The sequence below is a fragment of the Malaya genurostris genome, chromosome 3, assembly GCF_030247185.1.
Source record: "Malaya genurostris strain Urasoe2022 chromosome 3, Malgen_1.1, whole genome shotgun sequence".
Classification (NCBI taxonomy): Eukaryota; Metazoa; Arthropoda; class Insecta; order Diptera; family Culicidae; genus Malaya; species Malaya genurostris.
In genome coordinates this window covers 68925060-68952512 of record NC_080572.1, presented here as the reverse complement: position 1 = coordinate 68952512, position 27453 = coordinate 68925060, and the positions used below count along the sequence as shown (strand labels likewise).

Below are 27453 nucleotides of genomic sequence, written 5' to 3'. Positions count from 1 at the left end.
GCGCCATGCTCGCAAAAAAGGATGTTGCCAAAGATTTGTTCGGGAAATGTGAGAGCTGGATATCTTGTTAATATGATGTCTTTGATGCGTCGTAACTATGACAATGTCGGTTTATGTAGAATAAAGCTCAAGTTATAATATGAAGGAAATTGTGTTATTTTGCTGCATATCGAGTGGTTACCGACATATGAAAGAAAAAATCAATTAGAATTATTACTAAAAATCTAACTTATTTTCTTATCTTACGCGGCATTAAAGTAAATGGAAGTAACAAAATATGTTGTGCGGTATGTTTACATATAGTTACTGCGACGACACTGTGTGGGTGCAAAGGAGTTTATAATAACTAATGTATAGTATGCCATGACAAATTGCGGTAGACATCATTGCACCAGGTCAAGCGAGCTGTAACAGAATTGCTTTGCACATTTCACCACGAACAACCTTACAGGTAAGAAGTGTACCGCTCTGGGTGATTCCGTTTCCGATTAATAGTTATAAAATGCACAATGGCGATCTGGAAGGTCGCGCAAATATTCAAATGTAAACGAGCGAACCGAAAACGTCGCGCACAAAGAGAGCAGGCAACGTGGCCGTGCAAATGAAAAAAAAAAAGAAAAAAATAATGAGCAGATTTTCAATAATCGCGCATCGTAAAGCGGATCGTTAGATCGCGTACATTTCAGTTATAAGTTATCTCACGCATATATTTTTGTGTATAATTCCAGACCACAAAAAGGCGTTAAACTAAAGTAATATGGCAAACGACGGAAAATATGTCCGATTGGGCAACTCAAAATATATACCAATATTCGGCTACAATCGCACTATCTGGTACGCAGATTTTCTCGTTCAATTGTGAAAAGAAAATGGCCGAAGAGAAAATGAAATGAATGAAAAAGCGGATCACTATGGTCGCGCATTATAAGCGGACCAGGAAGGTCGCGCAATTTTAATAAAAATGGCGGATTCTCGAAATCGCGCATCACAGAGCGGACCAGGAATGTCGCGCAAATATTTAAATTTAAATAAGCGGACCGGAATCGTCGCGCACAAAAGGAAGCAGGCAACGTGGCCGTGCAAATAAAAAAAAGAGCGGATTTGAATAATCGTGCATTGCAAAGCGGATTTTGAGATCGCGCACATTTGCTTCGTAAGTAATCTTACGCGCATATTTTTGCGTGCAATTCCAGACCACAAAAAAAAGTGTTAAAAGCAAGATATATGGAGAATAACGGAAAATATGTCCGATGGGTCAGCGGTACGAGCAATGCAGAGAATCAGACGACATTTGACGCATCTGTTGATCAGACTGACGAGGAGTCAACGATTTCAGTAACGCCGTGCAGTTTGAGCATGTTATGCTTCAGGTAGTGAAATCGAACTCGAAAACATGTTGACAATGATTTAGAAAATGTACAAACAAATAATGTAGGAGTTTCGCTTCGCCATCATGATACACCACACACAAAAAAAAATTGAATTTTACAGGTGTACTCATAAAGACCTGGGAAATTTCATTTGTAATGGCTTAATTTTTTTTCTATAAGTACGTTTATTTAATAGGTAATATGCTTAAGTTTTTCTTCGCCGTGGCATCCACAATACATAGTACTTTAAACGTAATACATTTCGAATATCATATTAGTATGTTTTTATCAAGCGATTTACTATTACTGGGACATTGGATAGTCTACCTCGGGTACGCAAGAAATTTATTAGTTGAGATCTGACATCACGATACTCCACGCATGTCCAAACGACATGATCAATATCGCGATAACCTTCGCCATAAGCACAATGATTAGTCTAGGAAAGTCCAATTCGAAGGAGATGTGTAGTGATTGGACATGAGTCTGGATATCACACGAATGAAGTCCCTACTCACATTCAGTCCCCTGAACCATGCCTTTGTCGATATTTTAGGAATAATTGAGTGCATCCACCGACCCAGATAATCTATATCCCAAGAAGCTTGCTGGCAAGTGTTCTTTGGCGGGACGCGCTATATAATTCGTTGAAAGCAATTGGTCTCTCATGAGTTTCACCCTCAAAAGCACCACGTTTGGACAAACTCTTTCATTGCCTAGAATGGAACAATGAACCGGGAGCCAAAACTAAAGTGATTTGATAATTATTATTCAATATGTCGTTCAGACACTGTTTTATTTTGCCCAAGAAAAATGATTCATTTTTGCCAGCAGCGTTTGAGCGAATGGCTTCAATTGCACTCAGACTATCTGTGAAAAGAAAATAATGGTTTGGAGATAATGTGACGATTACACTCAAACTATAATGAACTGCTGCTAACTCTGCTATATAAACAGATGCAGGTTCTTGAAGCCTAAATGAGGCCGAAACATTATTGTTGAACATACCAAACCCTGTCGCTTTTTCAATTCGCGATCCGTCCGTGTAAAACATTTTCTCAGTCAATAGGACTGAACTTACTTGAAAATATTTTTGGGATTTCCATCGAGCGTAGGTGTTCCGGAATTCCATGCTGCATGGATGTGTCGAAAAATTAAGTTGAGTCAGGTACATTTAGGAGGCTGTGACGGATAGGAATATATCTTGAAGAGTCGATTTCCTGTAACATATGGATAAAATATACTGTCATGAATCTTGTTTGAGATTGAAACTCAACTAGCCTTTCGAAGTTATTAATAACTAAGGGATTCAGTACCTCACATGCTATTAACAGTCGCGATGAAAGCTCCTAAAAACGATCTTTCAATGGAAGAGCTCCCGCCAGAACTTCAAGACTCATTGTATGTGTCGAATGCATCCAGCCTAAGGCAATTCGCAAACAACGGTACTGAATTCGCTCAAGTTTGATAATATGAGAGTTTGCAGGGGAACGAAAACAAACGCATCCATATTCCATCACTGAAAGTATCGTTGTTTGATACAATTTTATTAGATCTTGCGGATGAGCACCCCACCAAAATCCTGTTTTTTTTTTCGAAGAAAATTTACTTTTTGTTGGCATTTTGTTATCAGATACCTAATGTGTCCTCCCCACGTGCATTTGGAATCAAACCACACTCCGAGGTATTTGAAAGTCAAAACCTGTTGGATAATTCTTCCCATCATATGAAGCTGAAGCTGCGCGGGATCATGCTTTCTTGAAAATACGACCAGCTCCGTTTTTTTCCGCAGAGAATTCGATACCCAGATGAACAGCCCAAACGGACAAGTGGATCGTGGATCCGAGCGATATACCACTAAGGGATATACTCGATACACCCAGGGATGCCAAAGGTTAAAAAACAAATCTGTGCATTGCGAAAAATCTGAAAACTTGAGTGAAACTGTATGATTACACTGAAACGTTATTCCTTCTCTGACATAAGTTCTCGTATATCGACCTATAAGATTATTTTATTTGTTTTTATTTTGATTTATTAGAAGTAAAGCTAAGAGAACTAGTATTTCATTTTTTTTTTTGAGAAGAGGGTGGATGTGTGGGTGCAAAGGAGTTTATAATAACTAATGTATAGTATGCCATGACAAATTGCGGTAGACATCATTGCACCAGGTCAAGCGAGCTGTAACAGAATTGCTTTGCACATTTCACCACGAACAACCTTACAGGTAAGAAGTGTACCGCTCTGGGTGATTCCGTTTCCGATTAATAGTTATAAAATGCACAGACACGACCAGGCAATCCGAAGAAAAATCGACACTAAAATTGTTTGTTAACGATTTATCGCCAGTTGCCACAAATATAGCGACCCCTTGATATTGATAAAAATAATCTTCTCGAGCAACACTGTTTGCGTTCCTAACGAACTAGTTACCAAGGAGCTCCAGGATAAATAAACAAACATTTCGTGATCGCAAAAGATACGGGGAAGCATAATAGGTTTAAAATGCTGAGAATAAATTTGCTCAAAATAATGTAGAAACTCAAGGTAAGTTTCACTCGACATATTTGGTGAGATAAATTAAGAAATTTAAAACCCAGGTAAATACTTGGAGTGTACCATCTTCTGCATTTGGCAACATAGGCGATGCTGAATAAAGAACGGTAAGATTTGTTTTGCATGAATAAGCCCTATGTTAAGTAATTGCTTTAATGATAATTTAATCAATTTCAGTTTCTTAGCAAGAAATATATTCTTCAATAATTTGCAATTTGAAAATCTCAGCGAATCGGAGAAATAATTCAAACAACCAAACTACCACGATGCAAAGACATCATAATAACAAGATATCCAGCTCTCACATTTCCCGAACAAATCTTTGGCAACATCATTTTTTGCGACCATGGAGCCCTCAGGCGAGTCCGCATCGAATCACGTACATAGAAGTAGGGGAGAGAAATGTCAAATTCGTACGCGCCAAAATAGCAGCACTGCGCACCCATACAATTGACATGACATTTTGAATGAGACGCCGTGCGATGGCGTTGCTGAACTGAAGATTGAGATCGCTCCAAGCTGACAGGGTCTGCACGATGTCAAGTGGCCACAACGAAAAGGAAAACTAATAACTTATATGATATTTATTGTAAACAAAATATTTTGAAATATTTTCGACGCTTTAGATTTGAAACCAAGGCTATGGTTTTGAATACAATAACTTATTTGGATACTCATCTCTGAATTCCAGTAGTATTGTTTTACTAATCGGGTCTAGAAACAACAATCATACAGTAGTCAATATAGAAATTCATGTGCTAATATATTTCGCAATGAGCTCCTTATGGATTTTTTTTGGGATATTTTGATGAATTTGTAGGAAACCATTAAATTGTACGGTGAGAACATTTAAGCCTATCAAAAGTAACATTATTCATGCTTATCGGGAAATTACAATTTTCGTTTAAGCAATGGTATTTGAAAATACTCCATATATTTGACTAATACTTATTTCATCTTAAAAAATATTCTTGTGTTGTGCTGGCTTCAATTTTATTACCAACAAACTCCTGAGGTTTCTCATTCAGGTTTTTTATGCTGCCATTTTCAACATATTACACCACTCCATTTCTGAGCGGTCCTTCAGCTCAAAATGGCTAAGAACACTCTGGAAGAATCAATTTAGTAGCTCTAGCTGCACTCAGTGAATTCGTTTTATGTGAAAATTCATTTGTACAGCGCGATAGGATTCTACCAATATTTAGTATATAGGAAATTACATATATATATTTTCACGATACATTAATTATTGCTAACCTGATTCACCCACGAAAGCCACTATCTGTTTGATTGACAAATTTTGTCAATGGTTTGGGTGGTAGGTAAGGTTGGGTGTTCTCAGAGTTAGTGACCACAAACGGGTTCCATCTCCACTGACTAAGGTATGCGCAGTTCGAATGATGACATTTTTACAGTATAGATAAACTAATCGATTTATTGCTCTAACACATAACGATTCTGAAGCATTTGCAAATTTGGTTGGTTGGTTAACCCAAATTTAATTTTTTGCGATTTATTATACGATTTAGAGTTCGTTTTGTTTACATTTCTCATGTTTCCAATATACAGTAACCAAGGTTATAGTAACCGTTATTCAAAATCATTAATTTATCATTCTATGTTGCCAGTTTCAAAATATTTTGAAAGATTTCGTTTTGACATTACCAGTTACTGTAGGGTAGTTGAATTTCCTATACAGTTTTGAATGGTGAGTGGCAGGTCGTGTCGTCGGTTACTGCCTTTCAAACATGTATTGTTACCAAGGTAATTCAGGTTCATCGGCGATTATTAACGAAGGTTCAATAAAATTACACTATTACTAAGTTCACTGGTTCACGGTTACAGGTCCAACATTTTTTGATGAATCATATGGGACATTGTAATCTGGAGTTTATCTTTGTCTCTACTACAAGTTTATTTTACATTTTCAATTGAGTAAAAACTATCGCAAAGCCTGCACTAATAACATAAACTTTAAAATTATTTATTAGGGCATGTGTCAAAACAGAATTTGAACTCATTTTTACGTTCATCGCGGCCAACTGGTCTTGATTTATCGATACAGTTGCCAAAGTTAAAAGTTCGACCAATCCGACCATATGTTAGTATATTAGTAATTATTACTAACTGCAAGAGCTATAGGTATATTATGAAGCACAAACACGGACGCACATCCTTTGATTAAAGGAAATGAAAGACCATAGAGGCATGGATGCAATAGAGAAAACGCGCATGTGATAATCAAACACATCGTGTACTGTCATGAATAAAATATTCCGTTCGAAATTACCTGTTTGAGGAAGTCACGGATCACTCAATCCGGCTATGATTGGTCCATAATGCAATCCGTTGATTGTAGGCCGAGTAATAAGCATAAAAATATTCTAACTCGACTAATGAGATGACTATTGATTCAACTGGTCGATTTTGCAACATGTTTATCCGCATTCGCATGGACAACTGCAACAGGATGATTTTTCATTATTTCGCTTTTTTTCGTCGATTCTGAAGCGTGCTTAGTTCCGCCGAAGATCACGTTATTAAAGAAAATTAGTTACAAGTTGCTTTCCGTATTTGAGTTGCATCGAATCAATTAGCAGTTGAATCAAATAACTCACCCGACCAATCACCGAGTGCAAGCCATAAATCTTGCGAGGAGAATATACCTAAAATGACTTATTTTAGTTTGAATTGCTGTATAGCAGAGCAATGAAATAAATTGGGAGCCAGTGCACACAAACAAAACCAAACACGGTATGCAACAAACATCACCATGGGCATAAGTACAAATTGACCTATTCAACGAAGGAATAACAGAGCAAATGAAAAACATCCGCTCGGCAGCATGGCCTTGCATCATCTGACCAAAAAAACGTGACAGATTTTCTAATAATCTGTTAGCTCAGCATCACCTGCAATGCCTTCGTACACCTTTTGAACCAAAATTAATACAGTATGCACTGCATATACCGAGCAGTTGATTATCAATCGAGTGGATTACAAAGCAAATATTTCACCCATCCGCTCTGCATGAAGGCATGCGTTGACTAAGGAGAAAAATGTGACAGAGCATATATTTATAGATTCCGTTTTGTGCGTTTCATACTATGCAGAACAGTGCAGCATTTTTCCCTGCATAACGCAGTCTCTCTATACTGACCGAAGCAGAGCTACTACTGACTGAAATATCTGGTGTGAGGACACGGTCCAAACCGTCGGCCGTACTGAGGGAATCAAAAGAATTACATCATTACGGCATGCTGTGATTAGCTCGTGAAAACACGGGCCAATTCGAACAAAGTTTCCAATGGGGTACTACTGAAATACTAAAACATCATTCCGATATGTTTAAGTTGAATACTTCTGAATCGATTTAAAGTTGTATTATATAATTTCATAAACAAGTCACTGTGAGTTATGGGTGATCAATATTATGACAGAAAAAAGCAAACACAGGCGTCATGAGTTTTTTTTTTACTTCGATGCTCAATTATAGCAAACATTTTAGAAAACTTGAATTTTGAGTTGTCTGTTACCTCATACGACAAAAAAATTTATCATAAATTGTTGAACATATTTCCGATGATATGACAAAAACAATGTTTCTCCTTTAAATAAATATATAATGTTATCGTGTTAGTTCTACCCATTCTTATACATGGTAAATTTTGAAAAGGCGTCCCATAGTAAAGTAAAACATATTCATGTCAAAATCATTCCATCTTGAATAACATACACGTTATACGGGGTTACATTTGGTTACCCTCATATATTGTTGTAGTACCCCTCACAGCAAATTTGACATCATGACATCAAGTTCATGCATAAATTCACTTGAACCTGTCAAAGGCGTTTCGTTAGTGGTGTAGAAAATCACCAGATTGATGAAAGTTCCAACCTGGCATTCATTTGTGTTTTGAGTGCAATTTTCCGTGTCGAAAATCTTCGGAATTTCACAAAATTTTCGAAAATTCGACTGTGTAGTCTGTTCGCGGTGTATTTTCCGGTTCCAGGGAATGTGTTCTGTATCCTGTGTGCAATAGTCGTGTGTGCGTCTTACCGAGGAAAAAGTACAACCCTAAAGGTACAACCAAAAAGTTTCACCTTGCACTACTTTTGCTTTCACTGAATTTTCATTTGGTGTAAATTGTGCTGGTCATAATCGTTAATATACATGCTTAAGTGTTGTGATTTTTTCATTCGTCGTGTGTTTTTTTTTCATTAGAATCGAAGAAATGAGAATTTTTATTATTCAAGTGACCACTTGGCGATAAAAAGTGCTACGAAAATAAGCCACGAAGTCATAAACTGGTGTTGGTGGTTAGTGAAAAATTTTCGAAGGTGTTGGAGAAGGGGAAACCAGGTGTACAAGCAGCAGAAGTAGCAGTAGCGAGCATGTAGAAAATGAATTATCGACGCCGAGCGACATGCCTTTTCGAATTAACATAGAGACGCACATTTTGCGATTTTTACCCTAAGTCTTTGTTAGTTGTGTGTTGGATATGCATTGAGGAGTGGTTGGGTGTCCAGTAGTAACTAGCGGTCAGTTCCGAAAGTAGGAAATTTATCTAGTCTTGCGATGTCGATAGATAGGAAAATTGATTTAATCCGGAAAGCCGAATTCCAAAAGAGTAAGATAGAATGGACCTGGAAATTTGCTGTTCATTCGAGAATTTTTTGAATCTAAGATCTGTTGTAAACATTTCCTTTTTACTTCACAATTAGTTCCAGAAATTATGTAATGATACCTCAAAATGGCAATCTCACTACGGATCCCGGAAGGAGTGACTAAAAACTAGTAGATCTTCAACATTGAACAGTTTTTGCCAGACACTATGAATATAATGCTACGAAAACAAAAACAAAACGGAAACTACGTATTAGATGTAATAATCAATATAGCGACAAAATAGAACAGAATTCTTTTACTATTATTTGAAGATCAAATGGAAATCGTGTAATAGACATATTTGATTTATCAATTGTAATAGACACGAGTAATGATTGTGAATGAATATCGAAATGAAACTGAAAAGTATTTCTAAACCATTGTTTATTCTGTTCTCTAGATAGGACTTCGGGATATAATGTTTTAATGGTGCTTTAAAAACGAGTTAGCATGCATTGACCATAATCAAAACAAAATATGTCAATCTAGTTTTCCACCATCGTAGCATATTTAAGAAAATACCATTTTGCTTCGGCTTCCTTTTTCAGATAATTTATCCACTGTCATCGATCGCTAAGATATTGTTGGCTCCGTAGAATTCACTGAACCAAAGTCGTTTGCCAAAACGTGTTTCACTAATTACGATGGAAGAAGTGTGATTGGGCAGTGATAGCATCTGTAGCAGAACACCATTAGTACAGTTAATAACATCGAGGAGAAAAAATCAACAACCAATTAGCAATGTCGGCACCATTTTCTGCAGCCACAGCATTTACCAACAACAATAACAACACCGATGGTTGGGGAGATGAATGGGGCGATTGGGGTAGCGAAAATCCAAATTCGACGTCACAACAAAATCAGTCGCATCTTTCATCTCAACCACCAACCATGAATGCCAACAAGTACTTCCAGGCTCCACAACAGCACTATCCTCCTCAGCAAGTGCAGATGGATCAGAGCAATAAAAATTTCATGCCTAACGCTACGCCTGCTCCCCATCAGTTTCAAAACTTCTCTACTCCTACACCTCCAATGCAACACCCCTTTCAGCCTAACTATCAGCAGCAGCAGCATGTCTACCATCAACCTCAGCAGCAATATGTGCCACCTCCGGCCAGTGCATCTTTCTTCAATCAAACTGCTCCGCGGGTTCCGTCGTACCCATCGGCATCAACGACACCACAACTTAACCAATCATACAACCAAACCATTTCTGACAGCTTCAGCACTAGTGCGGGTGATAGTTGGGCTTGGAATGTGTCAGATAGTAATCAAGCAGCTTCAAATTCCAAACCGCAAACAAACGATACACAACAGCAACAGCAGCAGCAAAATGCAATTCAGGAGAACTATAACCAAAGTTACCCTCCGCTAAATCTTTCTCCGAGTCCTTTCAGTTTACCTGGTGGTGCAAACAATACTCAACAGCCTCCGAAAGTGCAGGCCGCTCAGATAACCAGAATCAAAAACGAAACATTATCGCCGCAATGGTCCATCGAAAGTCAGGTGTCGCAAACGTCCAGCGATCGATCGATCGAAAGCGGTGAAATCGCCGAGAGTAGAAGCTCCAACACGATGCCATCGGATGATGGATCATCCGGTAGGCATCCTGGTCCCTCCCAGCAAATCGAGAACTACGAAAACATAGCATCCTATGGTAACCAATTCACTAGCAGTGGAGATGTTCCGGATAAGCTAGACGAAACCTTAAGCTCGCTAAGTATAAAACAGGAGCCTTTGCAAGAAACAAAACGTCCGGACAGTTACAGAGAATCATCATTTCCACCACCACCGCCCTCGATTGCCACCAATACACCGGCAGATGGCGGTGTTCTACCTCCGAAAGCTTCATCTAGAACTCCTCCGTTACCTCCGCCACCAACAGAAGTTGGACCGACACCAGCAGCCCATGGTCCACCACCAAACCAAGCACCGCCAAAAGGGCAAGGTGGCAACCCGTTCAAACGTGTAGGTCATCGTTCTCATATAGCGACCCCTGGTCTGGGAGCACCAACACCACCAGCAGCACCGACCAATCCAAATTACTTCTACTCTAATCCTCCGCAAGACATTAGTAACGTTGAAAATCCTGTTCCGGAAAATTTGGAAATACCTGATTCGCGTGTTGAAAATGTCGAAAATATGGAAGTTGCTCCGAATAACGATCGTAATCAGTATTTGCAAACCGGTCATTTGTCTGAGGAAGGCTACACCAGTACACAACATACAACAGCTCATCAGAATGAACAACAACCGGGTGAGGATAGTTTACCTCCTCCGGGACTGTCACGTTATGTTCCGGGTCAACAACAGTCGGAAAATAACACACCACTAATGGGTCACAATTTCCCGGAGCCTCCGCCTGGCCTTGATCGTATGATTCCAGGAACCGATCTAGAAAATGCGACTGATTTGAACATGGAACGCCAGATAGATGGTGAAGTATCCGATTCTGCTTCTAATTCGAACGTACGAACCAGTTATACGACTATCATTTCATCGCAAAGTCAAGAGCATCATCATCACCATCACCACCGTCAGGAGCAGGAACGAATCAGCGATCGAAATCTGTACCAGGTACCGGGAGAAAGTGACACTCATTACAATCAACAACGTGTTATCCCAGGTGTGGAAGATGATCGTGCCGTTCAAACTAACAGCAGTAACTATACATCGCTAGCTCAACCTGTGCTCGATATACCGATGAATGAAGAGCAACGGGAGTTGGTTATGGATGGCGAAAATCCGCATGATCCGCCTCCGCAAACAATACACGTAGATATTCCTCGCGAAGAACCGATCGAAGGTGGTAACACTCAGGATGATCCTATAGTAGCCAGTGCTGGTGCGACACCTGCAATTGGCACCACCGAAACTGACTCTAATCTCACGATGGAAACGCCTCGCAAAGATCCTTCGAACACATCCACAGCTGATGAAAGTGACAAAGATCGTTCAATGTTTTATTCGAAAGGGAAAACTTCACGACGTGAAGAGGACCCATTGCGGCGTTCTAACAAGAGCAAGAGTTCAAGGGATCGCTACGATACTGAGGATTCGGATTACAGTGAACGCGAAAAGAGGCGACGGGAACGAGAAGGCAGCAGCGGATTCGATGGAGCTCAAAGAGATCGTCGACGAGGTGAGCGGGAAATCGATAAGGACCGAAGAAAAGATGGTGGAAAGGATCGAGACCGGCAAAAAGAGAAAGATCGAGATTATGACTATCGGGATAGGGATAGACATAGGTGTGTTTGATACAAGGTATGAATATTTACTAGCAAATCCTAAAATCCATGATTTTCAGATATGATCGTGAACGTGAACGTGATCGCTATGGACGCGGAAGTAAGTATGAACGGGACAGTCGCTACGAAACCGATGGATCCAAGTACGAAACTGAACGATCGATGCGGTACGACAAGGATGGGGATAATGGTAAACGATACATGTCCAGAGAAGAATACTATCGTAAACGGGAGGAACGGGGAGGAGACGATCGTCGTTACCGCAAAGAGAAAGATCGTGAACGTTATCGTGATGAGCGGAAACGAGGTAAGACTTTCTGCTAGCGTTACAGTGGATTGTGATGGACTAACATTATCATGTTTTCAGATGATCGCTATCGTGATGGAGGCGGCGATAAGCGTCGCGATCGACGTTACGAGTACGACGACTACCGAACCGGAAGTCGCAATGGAACCGAACGCGATCGCTTACGTGACAGTCGGGAACGAGATGATCGAAAGGAACGTGATCGAAAATATCCTTCTTCGGCATATGGTGGTACAGGGTATGGCTCAACAGGATATTACGACCCGTACACTTATTACACCCAACATCAGCAGTACTACGAACAACTGCGACGGACGAATCCGCAAGCGTATGCTGAATGGTATCGCACGTACTACAGTCAAATACAAGCCGCTCAGATGCAGAGGGATCTCATAACAACAGATGGGCGCGAATCGGTTCATTCTGGACGAAGCTCAGCCAACGATAAGGAGCGGTAAGTTTGCACATCCATCACCGATAGTTATAAGGCCACGTGTGCAGTGTGCCAGTGTGGGCGTGTATTTTAACACTCTTGTGTCATGATTGTGTTCTGGATCTTTCATATTAGATTGTTCCAGAAACGTAGCGTGAAATTATGTTTTGGCCTTTTTGAAGTGATAACCGCTTTCTGTTTCAATTTTCATGATTTTCCTACATTTATTTTCTACCGGAAGCATCAAACGAGCAATGGTACTGTTCTACTACACTCTTCTCCACTAAAACAATTTATAGTGTCACCTTTCGGTCATCACTCGTCAACTCATCTCCTAGTCATTTCAGTTATGCATACACATTTACGCGTTAAAACCATTGTCATTGTTGAGCAGGCGTGGATACGATTTTTTAGCTATGTGCCTAACACACGTGAACTAAGAACTGTACTCGGAACAAAACTGGGTGGGTAATGTCAGAGACATAACAGGATGCCGTGAATACGAATAAAACTGGCACGCTTCCGAATATCAGTCAGTTGATCGATTGTGTGAATTGTACAAGCATTCCTTTTCTTCACTACTGGAATTTGGAACGTTGCACCTACACTGAAGTACGGATAAGTTACATCAAACATTCTGCCACACAATTAAATATAATGAAATAAATTTCATAGTTCTTTATAATAAATAATGTTGGTTCTGAAAAGAACCTTTCATGAAGGCGAATTGAATGTGAATTCCTATGGATACCCCTGACGGACGTCATCTATTTCCAAGCTGACCGGTTGACCGTGGATGAGATACTGATACGGTTGGCGTAGGTATACCGTTCACAACCGATTATAATCTTCCAATGAAGCAAACATAAATTCGCTGGTTTGATCAATGATACAATAAGCCTATGATATGAAAAGTATAAAATATATCTACGGCTTGCTACCAGAGCTAATAAAAGACATTTTCATTGATTAAAAATGGACGAAAATGACAAGAAAATACTGTCACTCTCAGCTTCGCTTACAAACTATGAGAACGAAATCCATGTCCAGTCAATGACATAAGCGGAACAGTAGTGTTTTTTCTTTCATTTGCTATTTCAGTCATTTGCAGTTTTCAGTGAAAATCCCAAAGTATGCAGTGTCGATATTCACTGTTCTGGTGTTCTTCGTTTGTTCTGGTGTCAGCCATTTACGAATGAGACAGTAAAATATTGAAAATGAGGCTGTTGTATTGGATTCTTTCATTGAGATTGCGTGACAATGTTAAGCTCGGCTTGCTACATTGAAATTTCTAGCAAATACGAAATCAATGCATGTGCCTAGCGTCGTAGCTATTATCTTGTTTTGAAGCATCTTTATTGAAATCCCTCACAACTATCATCGGCGTATTTTTACGAAAATATAAAATTGCATGCAACAGCGAATTAATTTTTCAATACAAAAAATAACCGAGAAAAAATTTCTAAATTTTTCTAATTAGACTGTAGACCTACACTTAACTGATGGTATTCATTTCTGATTTGCATATTTTAACAGATAATTCTAATAGTTCTTTGGAATACATTTGGAGCCATTAAGGGCTGAGGCCAGTAGGTCGCTTAAAACAACGTGGCTCGCTGTGCGTATTACATTTCTCTCCATGCTCTCTCGCAAATGTGCTAAATGACTCGATGTGCCCCGGTGGCCAAGAAAGTTTTGATATTTTCGGTTACAAATTTGACTACATCACATAAAATCCAATAAAGCTACCGCTTGTTTGGCAGCCTTTTTGAGACGGTTTTTTTCTCTCATATGTTTCGTTACGTTACTAAGGAACTGGAGCAGAAAACAATCGACTTATAACATTCACTTCGTTTTTATCACGACAACATATGTTTTTATGCATATATATCTAACAGCTATAGGCCTGGGGTGTCCTTTGCTGTATCAAGAATACGTCTCCACATAACTCGGTCCATGGCTGCTCGTCGCCAGCCACTCAAGGCACGGATGCCTCTGAGGTCACCCTCCACTTGATCGATCCATCTTGCTCGCTGCGCTCCTCTTCTTCTTGTACCAGTCGGATTAGATTCAAGAACCATTTTCACTGGGCTGTCGTCCGACATCCTTATGACATGCCCAGCCCATCGTAGACGTCCGATTTTAGCTGTCCGTACGATAGCTGGTTCTCCTAGCAGCTGTTGCAATTCGTGATTCATACGCCGTCTCCACGTTCCGTCTTCCATCTGCACTCCGTCATAGATGGTCCTCAGTACCTTTCTTTCGAAAACACTGAGGGCGCGTAGGTCCTCTGCCAACATAGTCCAGGTCTCGTGGCCATAGAGAACAACAGGTCTAATGAGCGTTTTGTAGATGGTAAATTTCGTGCGTTTGCGTACTTTTATCGATCGAAGGGTTTTTCTGTGTCCAAAGTACGCACGATTCCCTGCCAAAATACGTCTATGAATTTCTCTAGGTGTTACAATATCAATATCGTCAGCGAAGCCAAAAAGTTGTACGGACTTTCGGAAGATTGTGCCACTCGTGTCGATCCTCGCTCTTCGAATCACACCTTCCAGGGCAATATTGAACATGATACAAGAAAGTCCATCACCTTGATGTAGCCCTCTCCGAGATTCGAAGAACTCGAGAGCGTCCCAGATACTCGGACGTAGCACATCACTCTATCCATCGTTTCTTTGACCAATCGCCAATTCCATCCATCCATTCCTGCGGTAGAATCTCCTCCTCCCAAATCCTAGAAATTATCCAGTGCCTCTCCTCCGTGTTTGAGCAGCTCGTGTTTGAGCAGCTCGTGTTTGAGCAACTGGTCATTGCCCGCAGCTTTGTTGTTCCTCAGCTTGCCGATCTCCTCACTTATCTCCGACAAATCAGGTGCTGGGAAACTGTCGTCGGCTGAGCGTGCACCCAGATTGATTCCTGTACCGTTCTCTGTATCTTGTGCTTCGCCATTCAGATGCTCGTCATAGTACTGCTACTGTTTTTATGCACTAATCGCATCTAAATTAAATTATCTAGACATTGTCAGGATAGATTTTTGATCCATGCTTTTGGAGGTGAGATATTCAATGAACAAGTTGAAAGACGGCGTTTTCAGCTACGCAATTCTTCCTTCAGAAAAAAGACTTTCCCGACCGCTAAAGTCAATGAATCATTCAGAAATTTACACAGAATAATCTAAACCAATTTTTTTAAGAGATTGTCAATCGGGTTTTTTGGTATTCGTCATCGTTTCTGAGAAGATCAGATTTTAAGCGTGAAAATAGGCCTTCAAATCACCTGGCCTCAGCCCTTAAAAGGGCTGATTTAGCTAATGTTTTCCAAGGTTGTTCACTTTTCGTTGTATTTTGCTCCAATGCAAACGTCCAGCAGCACTGTATGATCAATCGATCTTGTTTGAAGTGAAACTGGCTTTGCGAGCGAACCGCAACCCATCCGCTCTCAGTGCCGAATGATGCCAAACTGAATCAATTTTGCTTAAAAGGTTTTTTACGTGATTTCGTTTGTAGCTTTTTCACAATTTGTATATTTATGGAAGAAACTATCAAGATGCTGTACAGGATTCACCTTTCTGCCTTTCAGAAGGACCAAATTGTGGAATTCTCAACCATATCAAGCACAGTTCAGATATTTTGTTCTCTTCCTCATAATGCGTTCTGATTGGGTGGTGCTGATATGGGTCAAATCATACAGGGGTTTCAATAGTGTAATATTGAAACACTTCAATGTTGTTGATATATGCTATATGCTCTTGATTCGTTAGATACAACACTTATCACTCTTTCAGAGGATAAATTTTGAACAGGCACCCCATATTGGAGTAAATCGTATTCACGACAAAAATGTAACAGACAAAAATGATCACCAAAAAATTCAGTTTAAGTTGGATATTTTGGAAATTCTTAGGAAGTAATAAACACATATAAGCTATGTTTTTGCGGTTTATTGAATCTCCTCTTCTAGGCTAAGTATCCGCACTTTGTACTTGCCGCTACCCATCAAATACTTGCGCCATCTTTATTACACACTTTCATCTACTCTTTCTTTAAACCCTTGTCGTTTTTAGAGACCTTCCCTGTTATTCGAAGCTTTCCAGATCTGCCAGATGTCAGAGCCGACCAAAACAAAGTGTTACCTTGTGTTCATGGAACCTGAGGAAAAGCAACAGTCATTCTTCTTTATATATTTGCCCGTTGATGGTGCTGGTCGTTATATACGGCTTGCAGTATTTACCGTGCCCACAGAATACCTGTCCACCCAAGTACTTGATGACAAATTATTAGATATTCTTCCGCAATTTCTCCAAAACATGCGAGGTGGGATTTGTCGATGCAAAACTTCTGGCTGGGGATTTGCTTGGTACCTGCACTCGGTACAACTTCCTGGCGCAAGATTTAGTCATCGTATTCTATTTATTGGTTCGGTTTGACCTCTTTGTTACCTTGAAGATGAAATCCGACCCGCTTCACGAACTAAACTGACGAATTGACTTTTTCTAAGTCGCTCCTAATCAAAAGGTTCGGATTGTACTTCAAGTGATCCCTCATTATCCTTTACTTTCACAGGGTCGCATTTCTGGGTCGTCTGAGTCTTGAACAATTTTACTACACAGGACGCGGACAAATTATCAATTTCCAAATATTTTCCCATTAACCTCTGGGACTGACCTAGACTTTCCACAACCGCGAGCAATATTTTTTTTTTCGAAGTTCTTCTTGGTTGGGAAACAAGCTATAAAGTCATTTTTCCCAGAATCTCATCAATTTTCATCCATCCAACAAAAATTCATCCATGAGGATGCATTGTTTGAATTCCCTAAGAACCTCATTGTACGGCTTCCAGGCACGTCTTTTGACCACTAGGTTTGATCTAACCGTTCTCAACACCTCCAAATACTGTTTCCCAATCTTAGTTCCACTATGATGCTTACTGTGATCTAGAGATGGGCAATTCGTTCGCGAACGGTTCAAAAGAACTAGTTCTTTTGAAAGAATGAATGAACAGTAGTTCTTTTTTCGAGAACGATAGTTCCTCAGTTCAAAGTCGTGGGAACTTTTTTTTTGCTCGCTTAGCTCGAGAACGGTAGTTCTGTAATAAGAAAACTGCATCTCGAAAGCTCAGTTCTAATTCGTGGGACCTTCTTTTTGCTCGCCTAATCTAACAACATTAAGTTCTCATTTAGTCTTTGAACAAACAAACCAACTATGAAAAGAACGAACGAACGGCTCTGGAGAACTAGTTCTTTCAATAGAACTTTGCATCACTGAACGGTTCTTTGAAATGAACTGTTTTGCCCATCTCTACTGATAGATCCTGACGATCTATAGTATGCCGCTCACGAAATTGTTTTAGAAAACAGCCAATTTCAACCACCTCCCGATTTCAGAATCTGATCACGTCGGATACTTAATGTGTGTGTTCAAAGTAAATTTTCGAGTTGCGGCTTCATCAAGTAAAATTTTATTGAAACAAAATGAATCGTGACAAACCTTTTAAAACAAACTGTACAAAATACCGCAATACACATCTGCGTATGAAAAATAAAATTAAGGAAAAGTGATTTGCACCGATTTTTTCCGTTTGTTCAAAAATACAGGGTGCGCCATTTAAAGTGGAAGCTTTTGTTTCTGAACAAAATATCTGAAAAAACATTGTTTTTTTTGTTTTAATTAAAGAGGTTTTAACCTTATAGGTCATTCGACTCTTTTGGCCAGAAAAATTTTCTGTTCCTATGTGTGGGCTTGGGAATCGAAATCAGGTAGACTGCGTGAAAGGCATCGACTTACCCAACACGCTACACCCGACCCTTAAAAAACATTATTTATTTTCATTTCGATTATAATTTGGTCCAAGGAGATATTCGATTATTTTGGTCCAAGGAGATATGTTACAGCTATTTTCTGAAAATGATATCGAGTAAATGGCCACCTTTGGCCTTAAGTACAAAATCTTCGGCGTTTTCCATCGTTTTGGTCAATGTATCGGTCAATATGGCGGCGATTTCGTATGTTGTCTTTGAGTTGAGCTCTGGTTCTTGGCTTATTAACGTATAGGGGAAACCGGGACTAGTTGGACGAGTTTTGCTTTCGGATTTTCTGTACTCTTTCTGTTTAGACTTTTTAATAAACGCTTTTCGAGCACATGTGTGATTTTTTTCATTCCTGAATAAAAATCAGAAAAATAGTTATGAGCAATCAAATGTGGAGAAAAAAAAATCGGCCAACCAACTCCAGAGTCGGGGTAGGTTGGCCGAGTTTAAAAACATTCACATATTTTTTTAAACTCGGCCAACCTATCCCGGCTCAATCAATTGTATCAATACACATTTTCATTAGCATTCAATTGAGTTTGCAGAAAGCTTATATCATCTTGATCAATTATCAGATGGTTTAGTTTGTAATCATCAATGAATGATAGTTTGAAACAGTTCACAGTGAAGTTGAGATTGTTGAGATAAAGTAAAAATATGAACGGTTCTAAACGACTGTCTTGAGGCACTCCAGAGCTAACAACAAATGGAGTTGTTATGCTGTTTCCTATTTTTGCAGACATCTCCCGACCAGGTAGATATGACTGCATCCAATCCAGTAGACCAGCGTTAAAGTCAGGTCTGTCGAGTTAAACTATTGCTATTTGATAGTATATTTTTTTTAAACGCCGTCATTTGGTATAATAGTCACTTGGTATAAACACCACTACTTTCGATTTTTCAAATAAGTGTAATGCCAAACGAGCACTTCGCAAATTATGTACAAATGAATTTTATGTGTTGTTTTTTGGGGTCTACATGTGTATAAAATTAAGGATCCAAATTTTAGTATTAATTTATCAAGTAAGGGTAACTAATTACGAAGCTTTACAACGATTCCCGTATCCCGCACAGTGTTTATTCAGCTTCTGTTGTACCCTACCTTTCAATCCCGCCCTTCTTCTCTGTTTAGGTTGAATCGCACGACACCGTTCCTACATCAACCCGGCATGTACAATCCGGAAGATTATCATCGTCATTTCAGTAATCAATCGCAACCATCCGCAATGCTTGATCAAAGTTTCCTTAGTGAAGCCTCCGGTCATCCGGCGGCATCACTGTCAATGTTCCACCATCAGCAAACAATGTTCCAGCAGCAGCAGCAGCAACAACATCAACAACAGCAGCAGCAACAACAACGCGCTACACCATTGGTTATGGATAGGTCGTACCACGTCGACAGTGGATATTACCAACCAAGGTGCTTTTTCAGTTTCTTTTCTTTAGTTAATCATTTCGTTTTCCATGTGCTTATTTTAAATTTCACATACAGTCATGCTCACAACTGCGAACATTCTCATTTGCTCAGTAATTATTTTATTTTGCTAATCCTCACTAACGAGTTATCATAACCTTTTCCTCCCTCGCATGTTTAACACTAGAAACTGTAGAACTGTTATCTGTTGATTAGTAGTATTTAGTCACAATAATCTCTTGTCTTGTCGAAGAACAGCTTCGCGAGCGATTATTCTTACCAGTATCTTTTAGAGGGATGTGTGCTTGAAAAACCAGTGTGTCAATATTATCATGGCTTCTTTACAGGTTGGACAACACCGATGGCTCCATCAGACAAGAACCAACGTCAATGACTGTAATGGAACCAGAGCGATTGACACCTCGAAAGTTCCCAGAAATACACCCAATTGTGAGCATTTCCTGTGGGTTGCTGGTGACCGCTAAGAATCGATTGACCGTCAATGGCACAACCGATTTGGTGAAGATTTTAAGTTTAGGTACCAGTTTACAAGATCGCATAATCGTATGAACCTGAAACAATTTGATTTTTTTCTCGATTTTTAAGGTGCTAACGAACCGACACGTAAGTTGTTTCATTCATATCCGGGTCCACTGGTGAAGGATAAAACTCACAAAAAGTCGGTGATTGAGTTTTGCGAGGAGCAATTGCGATGTGGACCGCCTTCGATTGGAGGGCAAGCGTTAGTAAAATCAAGAGGAAATTCAATCAATAGTTTACATTCACTTGGAGTTAGCGGTAATCGAGGCTCATTCACTCTACTATGGAGCTATATAATTCTGTTGTTGAGGCAAAACGGAGTAGGTATTTGAGTTGAGACTTTTAGACTAGTAAATCACGGAATATTCACTATTACAGACATTCGTCGGAACAGATATCTCCGAGTTACTCATGCATAACAAGCGAGAATTTCCGTTCGAATCGCATCAGACCAGCGCCCGATCGACAAATGTTAGTGGAAGAAATTCTTCCCTGTCCACTGCCGACCGTAAACCTCGAGAACCTGACGGTGAAGGTCGTTTGGATGATGATGCCGACGAGACTGTCGAGAGTGTCTCCATGGAAATTGACCAGCAACTACTACCTGAAAAGAAAGAACAGCTCAGTGAATTAGAGATCACGGACAAGTTTCGTAACTATCTCATATACGGTAATATTAGTGACGCACTAGAGTGGGCTACAGAAAACAATCTGTGGGGCCATGCGTTGTTCCTTGCATCGAAAGTCGATTCGCGACAGCACGCGAACGTGATGATGAAATTCGCTAACAAACTCACTTTGAACGATCCGCTTCAAACCCTCTACCAGTTGCTTAGTGGGCGAACTCCCTCCGCTGTCAGCTGTGTGCTCGATGAAAAATGGGGCGATTGGCGACCGCATCTGGCCATGCTGGTTTCCAACAGTTCAACCAAACCAGAACTGATAAAGAAATCCATCACCACGCTTGGGGATTCCTTGTACAACCGTGGCGATCTGTATGCAGCCCATTTCTGTTACCTGCTGTCGGATGTAGCGTTTGGACGATTCTCTGACGTTAAGCAGGACAATAGCGTAACGGTCACTGCCAATACAACGGTGCGATTAATCTTGCTGGGTGCGACACATTTCCAGCGAAATTTCAAAGAATTTTCCACCAACGAATCAATCATGATGACGGAGATATACGAGTACGCACGGTCACTGAATGAGGAACGATACACCATTACGGAGCTGCAGGTATGTCAAGCAAGCACCTATTTACTTGAAGGGTTTACCGTTTGAAATCCGCACTTACTCAAATCGCTTTAACTTTTCATCAAATGGGTAAAATTAATTCGAATTATGCGTAAATATTGCTTGATGTGTATTATTTACTTTTTGTGAGTTAATTCCATCAGATGCGTAAAAGTTTTAAAATTGGTGACAGTCATTCGTGTGTAACCTCCCGTTGCAAAAGTTTGCTTACGTTCAAGCAAAGAATTTTTTTGGAGTTTTGTTGCGAAAATTCGTAAGTTTTCTGGAAAATTGAAGCGCAACGCCTAGAACCAGAAAAAGAGGAGTCTGGTGAAAGGTCGAATTACGAAAGGCCGAAATATATAAGGCCGACGATGTTCTCACATACCAGATAAAGCCGAAATTTCGGAAAACCTATCATGTCCATAAGATGAACCTAAAAGCCGAATCATAATAAGTCAAAATTCACATATCAGAATTAAAGACATTTCTAGAATATTTTGAAGTCTAAGTTTGTAAAAATCGCCGAGAAAAAATGACATTATTTGACACATACACACATACATATAACAAACCGACAGCACTGCTACGACAATCTTTAGGCGATATGTGGCCTCAGCCAGGCATGTCAATGACAGCGCGAAGAAAAAAAGGGCGACAAAAAAGTTTTTTACGAGTACTTTGATAATAATAATCTGTCTCATCGCGCCATAAGAAAACAGTTGCGTGATTAGAGTCTGAAAAATGCATGTGAGCAAGACTTTCGAACAGATTACTCGAGCTGGACTACGTACGTTTAAGGTTAAGAAGTACACAAACCGTGGCGAAGTAGGGTCACAAAAAGCCGTACCCAGATGTTGTACGACCACAAGTTTACGGAACCGCACTGCTGCGTAATGGATGACGAGAAATGTGTAAAGGCGGGCTTCAACTAAATTCCAGGAAGCCTGTATGTGACTGCCAAGAATAATTGTGATGTTGCCAAGTACCTCCGCACACAGAAGAAGTTCCTAATTTGGCAAGCATTTTGTACTTGCGGAAAGCGGAGTGCACCTTTCGTTACCGCAAGTACTACGAATGGACAGGTGTGTTTATAAGATTGTCTCCAAAAGTGTCTTTTTCCTCTTCCTAAGGTTCATGGAATTAGCATCATGCCACAACACGATGGATTTACTACAGTGGTAGGGAAGACCGGGGCTAGTCCGAACACGGGGCTAAACCGGACAGCTTAAATATTTTCTAAACCGGCAATTATTTCGATCCATGGATTGACTTTGTAAACGAGCTTTTTTTTTTGTAACAAAAGGTGTATAAGAGAGTTGGCAACACTGGGAGTGCGATGCGGTGTCCTGGTGCTGCTCTCGAAAAAGTATAATTCCAATGTGTTGTGATGCTCGTGGAGATACAGTGGTACCCGCGGTCTTTAGAAACAACGAGTACCGGACTAACATTCCTTCCTTTCCTTCAATAGCACAGCCTTTGGTCGTAGTCAGCGTCGTTATAGATCATTTGATAAAAAGTTAAAGCTCAGTTGTAATGGATGCTTTTTTAAAGTTACTAAAAGTGTACGGTTTAGACCCGGTCTCCTCTATAAAGGCGAATGAGGTTGATTTCATGTCGAAAGAACTGGACGCCAAAAACACTCAGGAACTGCCTACAATAAAAAAAATACTAAGCCATTATGAAGAAGCATCTTCTAAAACAACCTAAAGCAATAAAACCGGTTTTAATCCATCCAATGGTGTAATGATGCCTTTCTCATATTACTTATATTTTCAAAAATATCACTAGAAGATTCTGTGAAGAAATTTTTTTTTCAATCTTGAATAAAATAAGAAACTTTCTTTGGGTATAAACTAACATAACCTTTTCAATTTGTAAACAGTTATGACAAGTTAATAAGAATTTTTCTTTATTTGCATCGTCGCACTAAATGATTAAACACACTTTACCCCATAGATCTGGAACCGGAAGTCGGACCAAGATTAAACTAAACAGCAACCTATGAGACTATAGGAACTTTTATTTGAGCCTGTTTGTGGAAATCGATCCAATCATCTCTGAGAAAATTGAGTGAGTCTCGTTATAGATTTTTTGACCACTATTTTCGGTACTTTTGCAACCGAGAACTTGGAATCAGTATAGCCGAAGTCGGTTCATTTAGTAAATTACTAATATAGCCTACAAATTGAATCAGTTTTAAGCCATATCTAGAAGAATTTTATCCTTTTTGAAATTCAATAGCAACCTATGGAGCTATGAGATTTTTTATTTGATGAGTGACATTATTTGACACATACTCACACACATACACGCACAGAAACATACATTGCTCAGCTCGATGAACTGCGTCGAATGATATAGAACACTTAGTCCTCTGAGCCAATTTTCAACTCTGCACGCTTTACGAAATTTAACAAAGCATGTTGCGAACGGAGCAAACCCGCACGTACCGTCGCGTACTAGTTTTACATCGTCATTTTGAATGACGATTATAATGTTTGGGCACTCATCGCCCCATAATTTCCCCATTGATTCTTGAAAATCGGCTTAAACGTTGCTGAGAAATGAGTTCCGTTTTTGGAGAATTTCTTTGCTATTATCGGTGCTTTCGGAAGCGGATACCGAGGACTAGTAGTCCCAAAGTAGTTTTATATATTCACTAACTAACAAGATCTGCCAACTAGATGAATTTAGCAGCAAGGTCTATGAAAATGGGCACCTCATTTCGCCATCGCTTGTGAAAAAATATTCATGAAATTGAAAACTTTCACTCATCGCACTGTAATACCGGAACCGGAAGTCGGATCTGGATCAACTTCTCAAGGACTTTTTTAAAGAATTTTAAGACCTTTCATTTGCTTCTTAGTTTGTGAAAATCGGTTCAGAAATGTTCGAGAAAATTGAATGACATCATTTGTCACACACACACACACACACACACACACACACACACACACACACACACACACACACACACACACACACACACACACACACACACACACACACACACACACACACACACACACACACACATACACACACACACACATACACACACTTACTTCTTGAAAATTTGATAATAATCGGCTAAAAACTCGAAATTTTGTGTATGCAGATTTTTTTTTTTTTTTTTTTTTTTTTTTTTTTTTTTTAAACCTACTGGCCTCTTGTTACCATAGTTTGTCCAAGTTAAACTTATATACTTCTATGTTTCTTATAGATCTATTTTCGCGTCTTCAAAAAAAGTCACAATTGCCGACATCAGTCTAGGATCCATCCTCTTTAGAATGAGTTCCAAATCAGGTATCGCGCCTATATCGACGATCGTTCTCCAAAAAACTCTCCTGTTGTCTTCGTACAGTCTACAATGAAACAGTAAGTGATCTGGTGTACCAAGTGCATCTTCACATTGACAGATGCCGTCGTCTATGATGTTGTTTCTGAACAAGTGTGCCGGTAGTCTTGAATGGTTGCTTATGAGTTTTGATATAATGACAACTTCTCGTCTGCTAAATCCGCCATCCTTGAACCACGCTGATGTTGAGACTGTTGGAATAATTGTGAAGCAGAACCTGCCTTTTGTACCGGTGTTCCAATCCCGTTGCCAACTGGATACAGCTCGCGCGTGTACCGGAAACTTTAAATCGATGCTTGAGAATTTAAATGTTTCAAGCTCACCATTTTGATTTGCTGATTTGGCTGCTATATCCGCTGCTTCATTCAGTGGTATACCTGTATGTGATGGAACCCACATGAACGTTATCGATGATCCCTTACTTTCAATTTTATCAACGAGGTGTTTGATTTCGAACCACGCCTGAGATTGGTATGAATGTATTCTCTTGTTGGACAGACTAGTTAAACTGCTCAAGCTATCTGTTAGAACGACATATTCTGCTGTCTCCAATGTAGCTATGATTTCGGCAGCTTTCCTCAAGGCCAGAAGCTCAGCGTGCAATATAGACACTTGATTAGGCAATTTCGTTGCGCTGATGGTTCGCATCTGCTCGTCAACTACGGCGTATCCCACGTCCGTCTTGCTTTTGGAACCATCAGTCGCAAGTAGATGAGCATTAGGATACTTGCGTAGCAGAGTCTGCTCCACTACTTTAGATGTTGTATCATTTCGGTCCCGTGAGATTGCATAATGAATGGTATAATCAATTTTTAACTGCTTATGTCGAATGTCCAAATCATAATGAAAACATGGTAGAGTGTCGATAGTATCTACCCATCCAGTGTATGACCTGTATTGAAGGACATTCCGCCGTATCCAGCTGGCCGAGTGACCTTCTAATGTAGTCCTGACGAACTTTTCATTCCATGTTTGAATGGAATACCGACGTTCAACGAATTTCATTGTTGTTATGTCTCTTCGGTGTTTCAATGGCATTATACCACTGATAACTTCTAAGGAACCAGTATGTGTAGTTTTAGTTGATCCCAGTGCAATCCTTATACAGTTCCATTGTATACGATCGAGTATGATCGTATCCGCTTCCGGTGCGTTTCCGAAGAAAATTGAGGCATATTCTAAAATCGGTCTAATACATGACTTGTAGATCGTCAACATTGCCGTTGGATCAGATCCCCAGCTCTGACCGGCTACTGATCTCATAAAGTTAGTGTATGTAGCTGCTCGATGCTTCACACTCAGAAAGTGTTTTCGCCACGATAATGTCGGTGTTAGATGAAGGCCTAGTAATTTCATGCTTTGTTTATATGGCACCTGTAGCCCGCTGATGCTTATTGTTGGAATTATATCAACGTCGACGAAGCTTTTTGAGAATATTATAGAGCTGCATTTATTTGGAGCCACCTGAAGAGCGAGGCTTTTGATTCCTTCAACAGTTTCATTAACGGCCGTTTGTATGTTCCGGATATTTTCCTCAAGATTTGACCCTCTATATGTTACGGTTATATCGTCTGCGAAATCTATTCTTATTACGCCAGGGTTTCGGGTCTCGAACAGGTTATGGATAAAGATGTTGAAGCAAAGAGGACTCAATGGTGAACCTTGTGGGAGACCCACCCATGTTGTCCGTTGAAGTGAATTTGATTTCTCCACTGCCGCTGTCAGTCGGCGTTCTCTAAAAAGGCTGTACACCGATTTAATGAGGCACTCGTTAATTCTCATATTGCGCATTTGCTCAACCAGTATGTGGATTTGAACATTGTCATATGCGCCTTGGATGTCAATGCTACATGCTATAACCTGTTCTTTATTTTTAAAGGCTATCTGTATCTCATCAACCAGAAAGTGGAGAGCATCGATCGTGCCTCTTCCTTTACGAAAACCACATATTTCATCTGGAAATAGTATATTACTTTCTATATGCCATTCTATTCTCTCTTTTATCATGTTTTCATAGCTTTTGCGAAAGCATGAAGCTAGCGCAATAGGACGAAAGGAATTAGCATCGGTAGGCGGCTTGCCTGGCTTTAGAATAGGGACAATGCTGAATGATTTCCATACATCAGGAATTTCTCCCGTTTCGAAAATATGGTTATATATTTGAAGAAGCTGGTATTTTGCAACAAACGGGAGATTACGCATAACTGAGTAGCATATGTCGTCACCTCCAGGCGCTGTGTCTTTACTCGGTTTTATTGCACAATCGAGGTCATCTATGGAGAAAATTCTATTGTCGTAGCAGCCACAGGTACATTGCTCGAAAAGCAGCGGTTTGTTGCATGCAGATGGAGGTGCCAGTTTATCGAGTAGATCGTTCAGTAGATTCTCATCGCGTAGTCGTTTATTTGATGCTGTGTAATTATTTTTGAACTTTCGCCCAAGTTTCCATAGTGACTGCACTGAGGTTTGCGAGTCGAAGCTGTTACAGAGTGCTTGCCATGACAACTTTT

At 39.9% G+C, this 27453-nt stretch overlaps 1 protein-coding gene across 4 annotated transcripts in view; it reads left to right on the top strand.

Annotated features, from left to right (window-relative positions):
* The first annotated feature begins 7776 nt into the window (after window positions 1-7776).
* Window positions 7777-27453, top strand: part of LOC131439192 (protein transport protein Sec16A) — a 33098-nt gene continuing 13421 nt past the window's right edge. For 2 of the 4 annotated variants that reach the window (XM_058609927.1, XM_058609925.1), the window contains exons 1-8: window positions 7777-8010; window positions 9144-11846; window positions 11906-12153; window positions 12214-12607; window positions 19528-19815; window positions 20157-20347; window positions 20416-20669; window positions 20728-21585. In XM_058609927.1, the coding sequence (XP_058465910.1) occupies window positions 9337-11846; window positions 11906-12153; window positions 12214-12607; window positions 19528-19815; window positions 20157-20347; window positions 20416-20669; window positions 20728-21585 (4743 nt within the window). In that variant the 5' untranslated portion in view covers window positions 7777-8010; window positions 9144-9336. Of the gene's footprint in view, window positions 8011-8208; window positions 8469-9143; window positions 11847-11905; window positions 12154-12213; window positions 12608-19527; window positions 19816-20156; window positions 20348-20415; window positions 20670-20727; window positions 21586-27453 lie in introns of those variants that run through there. The other 2 variants (XM_058609926.1, XM_058609928.1) reach the window with 2 other exon arrangements.